Genomic DNA, 12,975 nt, shown 5'->3' with positions numbered 1-12,975 from the left:
TAAAATAAAATAAAATAAAATAAAATAAAATAAAATAAAATAAAATAAAATAAAATAAAAACACCTTAAAAGCGCATGCTTGGCAGAAGTCAAATAGTTGGTTTATTACTCTAGTGGCACTCTGATACTTGGTACTGGCAAGTTTTTGCCATGACTAAAATGCAAATGAGGTCATTGGTTTCTGATCTTGGGATGTCCTGAGGTCATATTGTGAGCAGGCAATGTAGGTGGTTTCTTTTGTTTTTTGTTTTTTTTGTTTTCCAATTGTGTTTCAGGGATGTCTACCACAGGACCCCTGGGTATAGGCAGCACAACCACCAGCACCACCCTCCGGACCACAACCTGGAACATAGGGAGGAGTACCACCCCATCCTTGCCCGGCAGAAGAAACCGCAGTACCAGCACGCCGTCCCCAGCAGTAGAGGTGCTGGATGACATTACCACACACCTGCCCTCTGCAGCCTCCCAAATCCCAGCTATGGAAGAGAGCTGTGAGGCTGTGGAAGCCCGAGAAATCATGTGGTTTAAGACCCGACAGGGGCAAGTAGCAAAGCAGCCATGCCCAGCAGGAACCATAGGTAAGCCTGCCCCAGCTAGCCTAGCCCAGGGCTTCCTTGATTTTGCTTGCTGTCTTTCACACTGTTTGGTTTTTTTCCTTTGTTTCTCTTTTCCTGTTTTCTCCACTCCTCTTACTTCCCGTCTTTGTTCTCTTTTTGTTGTTACTATCCATTTTATGCATTAACATTTGATTATGTTATGAACTCAACCAAATGAATGCTTCATTATCAGCATTTGATAAGAGAACCTGCAGAAGTCACAGGTGAGAATTTAATAGAAATGCTTTTGATTAATAGTTTTCCTTCGGTGTTAGTGCTTGGAGTCAGATGATGCTCTACAGAGCCACATCCTCCCTGGAACATCTCTGCACTGTCCTTGAATTGCTTTCAGTTTGTCTTGTGTTTCTCAAGTGAGTAGATATTAGTAGCAGAAACTAGGGTGTGCAGGTGTCTAGATAACCTGATGATCATTGGTCATATCTTGCATTTATAAAAGGAGAAAACATGAGTATCTTTTATGTCATTGTTCCCTGGTAGCCAAAGGTACCTGACATGGTCATGAGCCTTCTGCTGGGTGACATCTCCTACCCAGAATTATCCATCTAACAACAATCTCTCCTGCTTCTTCCAGGAGATAATTAAGAAATAGATGTCCCTGAACTTATTTTATTTCTGTCATATTTATAATACACCTAGGTGCAGTCATATCTGTCATTTTAAAACAAATACTCTACTTTTCTTGTCATTTTCATTGAACTTCATAACACTTCACACATCAACAAACATTTGCATTATTCATCAAATATATATAATATACAATTAGTATACATACATGTGTTCTTATGGGCAAGTTTTGGACATTATTCCCTTGATTCCTTTATCTGTGTAGATACGTAATTTTAGGTTCCATAACACATGCTTTTCCAGGTTCATTAAATAAAACTCCTTCAACCAGCCTAATCCCCATTCAAAAGTCTTGATGTCTCCCAAAGGTGACATATTTCCTCTACTAGAGATGGCCTTTCCCACCTAGTTTTCCTGAAGGCCTGCTTTGCTAATATTATCTTACCCCTACAAACAGAACACAATGTCCACTCAGACAAGCTCGCCATGGTCTTTACTCATGAAATTCTTCCCCACACCCATGATAGTTGTCAACGGACTCTTAAAAATGCTGAATTCTTTTAATTTATTGTTCAACATTTGTTCAGTTCCACTTGCTTTCAAAGCATTGTCTCTGGAGTTTAATAGATACTATCTCAATACAATTATCTAATCTGTAGATCTGTATATATATGTATGATAGCAAAGACATGATGTGACTTGAAGAAATATGATGTGAGTGTTTGAAACAGGAGTGTCTCTTTCTGTCTGTAGGTGTATCAACTTACCTATGTCTTGCTCCTGATGGAATATGGGATCCCCAAGGACCAGATCTCAGCAACTGCTCTTCTCCTTGGGTCAACCACATAACACAAAAGGTAAATATGAAGCCCATAAGGGATGCTTAGCAGGCTCTGTCTCTTTCTTGTTGATTACTTGTACTGAAAAGCAAATAGGATACTTTAAAAATTAATGTGTGACAGCACATTTTAATAGAGTTTTATTTTAATAGAATTTAAAATTAAAAAAAAGAACAATCTTTGATGCATGATGTGCTAATTTCAGGATTCTGTTGTTTTTAAATTGTAGATCCATACCCTAAGCCAGGCATTATTATTTATAATTAGTTTATTGTTAATCACATTTCTATCATACTTCAATAAGAAAGAAAATGAAGCTTACATGCATATGGATTTTTTCCCTTGGAAATAATACAATAGTACCGACAGTTCTACCTCTTGAATCTTGAGCAGCTTGCTGAATGTCGTGTAACCTAGTCATTTATCAGTGCTAAAAGTACACACATGTAATGACATCTTCAGACTCAAATTTGGGCTTATTCAGTTGCAATATGTTGAACATTTTTAGTATTAATGCACTGTGGGGCTTTGAATTGATTTCATTACAAACAGAGACCAGATGTGCATTTATGCCAAAAGGGCTATGGGATGGATCCTTATTACAGCAATTTGTGTGGATTTATGCACTTCTAAAATGCAGAGTCCGGCTATAGCACATTAGCCATGCTGTGAAATTTCTGAATTTTTTTTTGGGGGGGGCCTGAAAAATATTACAAATGATGGCTTTCCTAAAAGCCTGCCTGGGCCATTTACTCTTTTCTGTATTTGTTTTTAACCAGGCTTATCCTCAATAATATTCTGTATAATAATCCATAAATACCTACCCAGTAGATCATTTACTGAATGAGCTATAACTCTCTGTGCACCGTCGATCAAGGAAGAGCTGAGGTTTTTACTGACTCTGTGACGCTCGTACATATGCATCTCCATACTTGTTGCCATTCATAATGAGGTTTCTCCAATTTCCGCACTGTTCCTGCCACAGCTTTTATGTCCTTTGATTTTATTACAATGTAGCTCAGACCCCGGGGGCAAATAACTCTCCCTGGATGTGATCAGACTAAGAGATCAGCAGCGTATCTTTTTACATTAGCAACTTGAAAAAAAAAGTTCCCTAGATACTTAGCCCAGGGGTTAATATAAATTCAATAATAATTCACCTAGAAAGCTGAGTGTTTTCATGATAATTTCTGAATATGCTTGGGCTATTTCATTGCAGAAATTACCGGGTGACTTGAACTGATAATGATAGTTAATTCCCTCCTTTCCTCTGCAGCCCTGCTAATCTTAGAACAAAAGAGATAATTCCTTTTAAAGACCAGACAGCTGTTGCCCATTTGATTCATGGAGGAGATGTTTTGTTTTATAATAAATTGGTCTTGTTCATCCAAAGCATTTCTGCTTAATCCTTATGGGTCTATAAAGTTTGGATATACTATAATTACATTTAAATTAAAGAATTTAGTCAACTGGAATTTATAACAATGATGTAAGTTTATAAAGTGCTCAGAAGAATCTTTGGAGCTCTCTCCATCAGTCTTTAAGAGAGGAAGCTCAGGGAGTCCACACCTTTAGGACACACTGCTTATCCACACTCTGGCTAGCCTGTGATTCAGCCAGTCTCAGGTTCACAGCCATATGTACTCACTAGCAGGCTCTCTTCACTTTGTCCAGTCTTCCTTCCTTCCTGGTTGTGCCTGTTATATCTACAACTTTGAATATGAATGGCACAGGGATTGAGTTCTTCTCCCAGCTCTGGACTCTCCATACAGGTTTCTTCTCACCTCTCCTCCTCTGTTGTCCCTTTTGACATGGTCTTTTCTTGGTTCTGTTCGCATACCCCTACTTTTTTTGTTTGTTTGTTTTTTGATTTCCTGCCAGGTTAGAAGATTGAAGAAAATATATGTATGTATGTATCTATGTGTGTTTGTGTTTGTGTGGATGTGTGGATGACTGTATGTAATGGAGTATTTTTCCCTCATCAAACTGAAACACAATAATACCTATCTGTATAGGAAGTTTGGGACTGGGCATTCTCTGAAACCCAATGCCTCTCTGTCTTACCATATTTGATTATCATAACATATTCATAGACTATGTGTTGTGTTTTCTTTCCCTTATCATTTTGAAGTCTGGAAGGTCTAACATAGGGTTGACAACAGATTTCTGGTAAGTGCCAGTTTTTATGTTCAAGCAGTTCTGTAATACTACTTTTATAAAAGTACCAATCTTATCTATGAAGGCTTTGCTCTCAATACCCAATTCATTCTACCAAGAGCTGTACCTTTTAATCACATTGGTTTCATCTGATACTCTTTATACTTCAGTATTTGTTTACATTGAATCCATAATAACCACCCCCCCATGGTTTTATAGGACTGCTAAGGAACACCGGGAGGCTTGAGCCCAAGTTCTTTAGAGCTGAACTCTAGTGGACAAGACATCAACATCTTTATCAATCTTCCGATCTGTAAAATAGGATAGATAACAATAATTTGAAGAGGAATATGTGCTTGCTATTTATTTGCACTATTTTAGAGTTCAGATATATAATATAAAATCTAGGAAGATCTATTTAGCTGGACAAAACGAACAATATTTACGCTAAAAAATGAATTATGCTACTCTCTCAAGAGTCAGTCTAGAAGGAAGAAAACAGGCAGTGACTAATAGTGGTTGGGAGTTGCAAATGAACTTGGGCTACTTTTGTATTGATGAAGTTAAAGAGTAAATTTTATGTGACAATAGAGATCAGATTACATTTCACTAAAGAGACTTATGTTATAAACTTATGAAGAAATTTGTTATAAAGAAACTAGCTTGGATTCTTCCATGATAATTATTTCTAATTAAAAAAAAAAGTACATCTTGTGCAGAAAAGGGGGAGAATTTATACCCATCAGATCTTTATTCCAACAGGGACAGGGGAAGACATTTAAAAGCAGGAGGATGGAAAACCTCCTGAATACGGGAGATGGCTAGATATATGGATAAATGGATGGATGAAATGGTAAAAGGAAGATAAATATGTAGACATTTAGATGCTTATAGATTAATAGATCTTCAAGTTGGCCTAAAAATACTTTTCAGTTATTACTGAAAAGAAACATGTTATATCACAATCCAGTACACTGAACTGTATATGATAACTTATATGATATACATATACATAAACATAGATACACACACACACACATATATATACATATTATATATATACACTTCGAGGATGACTACAGAATTATCTTTGGCATCAACTTGGACTCCATATTGAACTCAACATTTCAAAAGTGGAATTTATATTTTCTATTTTGCATACTCTTAGAGTGCATTTTATTGTATTATCTCACTCGATTATTTCCATTTTAGTCTGTAATATTGATAGTTTTGAACAGCTTCCGTATTATGTGCATGCTGAATGAAGAAGAATGCTTCCCCCCTGCTTGGCCTACTTCATCAATTATGTGAAAAAGATCTGTCTGAATTGTCACGGATAGCGGTTTTGTTTTCTTCACGACAAACTCAAATCCCCTTTATTTTGTTTCATATAAGCTACTGGCAGATTTTGAGATAATGTGTTTTTCCTAGGTTTTCTGAAAATGAGTATAGAGTTTTAGACATAATTTTAGCACTTTAATACAAAATAATCCAGTTATTTCCCCCAGAATGTCTTGTTGGACCCTGCTCAAGTTTCTTACAGGCCCTATTGTAACTTTCTTAGATTAGAAATAGAAGGCACTGGCCAGTGGTGACGCACGCCTTTAATCCCAGCACTTGGGAGGCAGAGGCAGGCAGATTTCTGAGTTTGAGGCGAGCCTGGTCTACAGAGTGAGTTCCAGGACAGCCAAGGCTATACAGAGAAACCCTGTCTCGGAAAACAAACAAACAAACAAACAAAAAAACAAAAAAAGAATAGAAGGCAGGTAAATTGCTTTTTAATCTTATCAGAGATTGTGGGATGTATTGGTCACTATTCTCTTGGAACAGAACGAAGAGAATTATCCTATGTACCAAAAGGAATATAGTAGATTGGCTTACACAGTACGGGATTTGTAGTCCAGCAATGCTGTCTGCACACTGGAAGGACTGAGAGCTCAAGAGCTGCTTAGTCTATCAAGGTGACACTAGATGTCTGAGGCTAGTTGTGTCAGCACCCCCAAACTGGAGCTAAAGGTCTGGAAGTTTCCTGGAGAGCTACTGCTCTTTAATCTACATTTAAAAGACAAGCTGGGTTCCAATGGCAGAGAAGTGTGGCCACCATAGTAGTAGCAACAGCATAGATACACTCACTGGAGGGACAGAAGCTGGGCAGGCAAATGCAACATTGTTTTATCCTTGGACTTCTTTGTTTTGGGGCACTGTGCACAGGTACTGCTCACTCTGGAGAAGGGTTTCCTTCCGGAGAAGGGTATTCCTCCCGGACACACCCTCACATACAGTCCCGGAGTAATGTCTATTAGTTGATTATAGATTCAATCAAGCTGGTGATCAAAATTAACCAACACTTCATGACTTCCAGAACTTCAGACTTACTTAATTTATTTCCATTTCTTACATACGTACATTCTGTTCATATATTTACTTGGCTCAGATATACGCCAGAATAGCTACAGCACACAAAGAAACAGTACCTGTACAGTAATGGAGTAAGCAATTTCTACATTATTTTGTACCCCTTGTCAATGATTGATAAATAAAGCTCAGAAAAATCTCAAAGCTGATTTAAATTTTAATTTAAAATTGCTTTTGCTTGTGTCAAAGTTTAAAAGTTTACAGTGTATCAATACAGTATTTCTTTGTTCATAACTGCAGTGCTACGCAGTATCAGCTGGCCTCTCTCCATTGATTAAGTCCTGTGCATAATACTGCCACATAAATACAGGCATTAATTTACTAATCCTATAAAACTTACGAAATTTCTCTGCATATATATATATATATATACATATATATATATGTATATATATATGAAACTTTATTAACAGTTAACTTACAAGGTATTTTAATGACTACTTTAAGTGAGGAAAAGATTTATTTCAAACATACCTCTGCAAAAATAACATGAAGCAGCTTAAAAATATGTACACATTTTAATGTAGAATTAAATCATTGTAAGTTGCTATAACTAGAGAGAGAGAACTAAGGTTATCTGAGCGATCTTTCAGATGCCACCGAAGAGAACGTGAGCCGAGAAGGTCACCAGGAAAACATAGTCATGAAATGAGCTCAGATTGTGAGAACAGTGGAAAAGCCCAGTCAATGGTGTCCCCATCCAATTATGTAAAGCACAGCCTGGGAGGACCACATCCCTTCCCTCCCACTGCTCACAGTGAGAAGCCTGAAAGCTCCTGTGAAAATTCCTCTTCAGCCAGTGCCTACCCCATACCCAGGTTTCTTTCTTTCACTTTTGATTCTGCTTATGAATCTTTTGAATTATAGTCATTCAAGTGCAAATCTGGATAGGACCTTCCCATTTCCTTCAACCTTTTCAGGAACAGGTGCTGTTTCTTTAACTTAGAGCTCGCTTCTCCAGCTGTCTGAACTCTAGCTACAGTACCCTAAGTGCAGCTAGCCTTAGGGCTTCGTGCTCCTCCCTCCTACTGACTGCTCCTTCTGCCTGGAATCCAGCACCTGCCTCTATTTCTAATCTCTTCCTTTCCACTGCATTTCAAACTAAATTGTCCTCAGAGAAGCATTTCCTCAATTATTTTTTGATTCTCACACATTCCAGGTAAAATTCCCAATAACAATTCTACTTGACATGGTTTCTGCATTCCCTCCAATAAAACTAAGGATGTGTAGAGATACGTTTTTAATAACTCTGCTGCTAGTAATTAAGACATTTAATTACTGGCTTTTCACTACTATATTCACAGATCTTAACACAGTGGCACAGAAATTTAAATCACGGGGAAAAAAGGTAAAGTTCAGTAGGAGACTGAGGACTCAGGCAGAATGAGGCCTTGTGGCGCAGTCCCTCCACCCATTAAATAACGCACATGCTGATTGAAAAGCAGATGTACATATAGGTTAAATGAGCAATTGCTCAAATGATTATTCATGTTATAAAAATGGTAGACACATCAACTGATAATAGATGATAGATACAGACAGACAGAAGTAAATACACAAGCTGGCGCAGTTAGACGTATTTTCCTACTTAAGAAAAATAAATACAAACTAACTTTAAGTATTCATGAACATATACAATTTATATTAGACAGGAAATTTTACTAGACTAGACTCAGGAAACGTGTATTAGGAGCCAGTGCCCTAGATAAAGTGTCAAAAATAAAGCCTCCATCAGTCGTCCAAGAATGGAAAAGAGGAAACTACTCAACCAATTAGCTTCTCAACTCGTTGGTGTGGCTGGTGACTGAGGCATATATGTAGTCAGCTTGGTCATGGTGATAAATTATCTGACAAAAATCAACCCAATAGAGCAAAGATTTATATATGCCCGTGGGTTAAGAAGTCTCTCTCCAGTGTGTGCTGACATGATTGCTTTGATCCTGTGGTGAAGCTGACCATAAGGGAAGTAGGAACATGTGGCCGAAGAGATGCCTGTCTTGATCCCAGGAGCCAAGAAGCAAAGAGAGAAGGGAAGCCATAGCAGGATGTACCCTTTGGACACACTTCCAGGGACTTCTTTCCTCTTTCCATACCTTACCTCGTAGTTATATCACCTCCAAGTTGTGCCACTAAATTAAAAGTCGAGCACTGTGGCTCACGTTTCTGCTCACAGCTCTCATTTTGTGAGCCTCACAAGTTGGATAAGAGTCAAGGCTCAGCACTGAGATCAGGTCTCAAAAGCAAAATATTATTAATCCATGATGAAGTTAGAGTCCTTGTGATCTAGTCCCTCTTCCCCAAAGTCCATCAATGGTACCAATGAAGCCTAAAACTCAGGAGTCTTTGGGTGCTATTGTATATCCATATCAGGATAAGGGGTAGATGCAGAGGAGAGGAGTAAGGCAGAAAAATCATGTAGTAAACAGAAGAAATTCTTGTGTCTTTCCTGGGATTAGACATAGGTTTTGTAGAATTCGGATGCTACCTATTTACACTCCTTTCATGATTTGATGTTCCCTGTCCCCATAGCTGGTTGATGTCTTTAACCCTTAGCGGTGAAAATTTACTGGATATTATAGCTTGGGACGAAACATTTCTCAGATGGACAATATGCGTGTTTGCAGGAATGGGGTTGAGTAGGCTCTAACCCACAGGGGAAGACAGGGTAGAAAACAGAGTTGTTAAAGTATAGTTACTCTTCTCAATGGAGGCCAACTCACCGGACAAAGGTTTTCCTTAGTAACTACCAATGTTAGAGTCTTCATACAGAAAATAATGAATTTTTGTTCTGTGTTTTTATTTGTTCTTTCTTTGACACAGGTTTGTATGTGTAGCCCTTGTTGTACTGGAATCTGCTCTGGAGACCATAGCTGGCCTGAAACTCAAGAAATCCCCCTGCTCTATACCCCAATTGCTGAGATTAAATGTGTGTGGCGCAATACCTAGCTTGCACCTTTTTCTCTATGTTTTATCTGTAGCACTCTGTCTTACTCAACCATAGTTAGTGTGTGTGTGTGTGTGTGTGTATGTGTGTGTGTGTGTGTGTGTATTGATAATCTTATTTCCTTAGAGTGTTCTTTCTCACTAAGGGTCTTCTTCAGCACTCCGTCTCACCAAGTAACATTAGACTTGTTTTTAAGGTTTCACATTGTCTCTGATTATCCTTCTTCCTTTTCACAGATTTTTTTTTACCCTGTGCTGTATTCCCATGATATATCATAAACATCTGCATTAGTATACTTGCATGGCTCAGTCAATATTATCTACTTTCATACACATTGCTCTTGTATGCGACCCTTTTCTCTCCTCATTGTTGTGGCCAGATACCTTACAATAAACAGCTTAAGGGAAGTAAGGCTTATTTTGGCTCAGATTGGGTGTAGGCTCCATTGTGGTAGGGAAGGGATGAGGGCGGGCAGATGGTTCCATGATGGTTAGCACAAGCAAGCAGAAAGCAGAGTGAGCAGGTACCAGGATTGAGTTTCCAAACAGTAATGCCTTCCCCAATAACCCAATACCCCCATCAAAAAATATGTGCTAATGGTACTACACTGTCCCAAGACAGAACCAACTGTAGAGGACCACAATGTAATGGCCATTTTACATTCAAACCTTAACAGAAAGAACCCAAGTTATCGAAGGTAAGGTGCTCAAAAGCAAATGAGCCATCTTTCACTTCTCAGGGATAATTATTTTACGTGTGATTTATTCAGTTTTAAGGCTCAGTGAGACAGACAGAATAGTTATAGGAATTCTTAGTTTATTTAAATTTTTTTGTGTGTATACTGTGTTTTCCTCACAACTTTCATAGCTTTTAGTGTCAGTGTTCAGTGTGTAATGGAAATGTCTTCTCTTCATAAGTAAAGAACTCTGGGTATACCTTTTTGTTTTATTTTTGATAGGGGTTCCCTGTGGAGCCCCGGTGGTCCTGGGACACACCGTGGTCCTCTCCATCTGCCTCCCTAATGCTAGGATTGCAGGTGCATACTACCTCACCGAGTTTAAACCAATACTTTTGGAAAGTTAACTATGGCTACTGTTTTGAAGATAACCCATTAGTGATTCAGTGGCTCCCGTGACTGCACTGTTCTCTTATCACTACATATACAAACAGCAGGATCATTCATCATCAGCATTGGCTTAATAATCTTTTGTTTTCATGCTTCACAATTATGCATGAAAAATTAAATATTAACATACTCAAACCTTAGCCCTTTTTCGATTTTATTCTCAAACATGATGGTATACTAATATCAAAGAGTATGCTTGTACATTCCAAAGAAAATTAATAGGAATTTTAAATATAAAGATTCGAAAGAAATTTATGAACTCATTACATGATACTTGGTGCACTCTATTTCAGTTTGTTTACTTTTCTGTAATTCTGCAAAATATTGATTAATTAACTTTAGCAATAACTTTACCAATAACAGTACTTTAATATCTTTATATATATTTATATATAAAATATGTAAAGTTTATATATCATATATGTCTATATTCATAAGTTAATATGTATGTTGATTACATATATCATATTTTGTTAAAATTTAAATACCAGCAATAAGGATTTTTTTATTCCTGAATTGTCAATCTTCGGTATGTTTTACTATTTTCATATAGATATATACATAAAGACAGAAATTGTGATATGTATATATATATATATATATATGTATGCGTGTGTGCATGTTTGAAATGCTTATAAGTAGTATGCTTCTAGCAGTGCATCTTAAAGACTGTCAACAGTTTTAATATCTTTCATAAATTTAAACTGTTGACATTGTACATTTATAATTGATAGGTTCTATTAGGTCATAACTTCTTTTGATTCCAGTCACAACCTTAATTGGATGTCTATGAATGTTTATTTTTTGACATCTTGAGATTATTGTTTAACTATTGTTGTAAGATTTAGTATCAATATTTTGATATATACAGTTGATGGGAGTGATATTCATTTTCATAATCTTATCAATGCTTGCTATTATTCTGTTTAACATTTCACTTTAGGTTTTTCATATGTGTGCGTGTGTGTGCACGCACGTGTGTGTGTATGTGCGTGTGCATGAATGTGGTTGTAAATCAGATGTTCCAGTCACCTCAATTTATTTATTTAGTATTTGCTGTCATTTTGTTTTTGATTGTTTGGTCCTTCTGTTCACATGAAACATCCCTGAGTGGGCTCAGTTTCACTAACTGTGTCATCCTGTACAATCATTAGGAGATAGTTTAGAAAGAGAAGATTTTTTTTTGCTTAGTTGTCTATAATTTATACTACCAGCTTTCTATAACATAACAGAATAAGAAAACTCATCCTTAAATAATGATACACATATAATTAAATAGTGAGAGGTATGTTACAGTTTAGACAGATACATATAAGACCCTCCCTGGAAAGTGGAGTCTGTAGAGAAAGATTTTCATTATGTTCTTATTTATTGTGAAAATGAGCTGTAATATTGTTTTAGAAATTGAAAACACTATTTAAATTTAATCCTATAAATTTAAAAAAAGGATAATGAACATTATGAACTAGGAAGTGATACTTGTTTACCTCCTAAGATATTTCTCCCATCATTCCTTTTTCAAAGTTTTAACTTTTATTTTTTTATTAAGATTTTAATAAAATATTATAAATTGTACAATTATATTATAATAAAATAAAATATACTTACATTACTTCCTTCCCTTCTCGGTGCCTGCTCAAGACACTCTCATGTTCCCCCTCACTCCCTCTCAAATGATGCTCTCTTTTTCGCTCTATATTGTATAATAGATACACACACACACATATATAGCAGATATACACACATGTACATAAGCATGTTCATGCAGTCTGCTAAGTCTCTTTGCTGTGGCTTGTGCATGTATGATTAGAGATGAATTTCTATATGAGATATGAAAATAGAAAGATAAGCATGAAAAGGGAAAGGAAGGAAAGACAGAGAGGGCGGGGCTAGAGAAGGCAATAGAACATGCGCACTGCGAGTGTAGATGTGGGCCATAATGGACCACTCTTCATGTTAAACAACGAACTAGGAAATTGGCCCCTGTTCTCCACGAGATGCCTCGAGAACCCTGACCTTGCACTTGAGTCCATTTGCTTTGTCCGTAGCTTCCAGGAGATGTATGTTCTGTGACCAGTAGATCCTCCCACTGACTTGCTTGTCCTGAGCTGACTTAGTGTCATGACCTGGTTCTAGTATGTGAAACTTCACGTGAATTCTTGCACATGGTGCTGGCAGTGCCCCGTGATGAGAACAGGAAATTCGCATCATGGTTTTTTGTCTGTCTCTATTGGCGTCTCCCGTCATTCTTAATGAGTGAATTTATGTTCATGTTTTCATGTCTCAAGGCTGTTAAGTTGTATTCAGGAGGTC

General features: G+C 37.2%; 1 protein-coding gene across 1 annotated transcript in view; it reads left to right on the top strand.

Annotated features, from left to right (window-relative positions):
- The window catches only part of Adgrl3 (adhesion G protein-coupled receptor L3), a 444,442-nt gene that overhangs the window by 301,238 nt on the left and 130,229 nt on the right, over positions 1-12,975 (top strand). Inside the window, exons 8-9 of the mRNA XM_028780743.1 lie at positions 276-578; positions 1,935-2,038. Coding sequence (XP_028636576.1) covers positions 276-578; positions 1,935-2,038 — 407 coding nt within the window. The remainder of the gene's footprint in view (positions 1-275; positions 579-1,934; positions 2,039-12,975) is intronic.

The sequence above is a fragment of the Grammomys surdaster genome, unplaced genomic scaffold, assembly GCF_004785775.1.
Source record: "Grammomys surdaster isolate TR1022 unplaced genomic scaffold, NIH_TR_1.0 372, whole genome shotgun sequence".
NCBI classification, from domain to species: domain Eukaryota; kingdom Metazoa; phylum Chordata; class Mammalia; order Rodentia; family Muridae; genus Grammomys; species Grammomys surdaster.
This window is presented reverse-complemented; position numbering and strand designations above follow the sequence as displayed.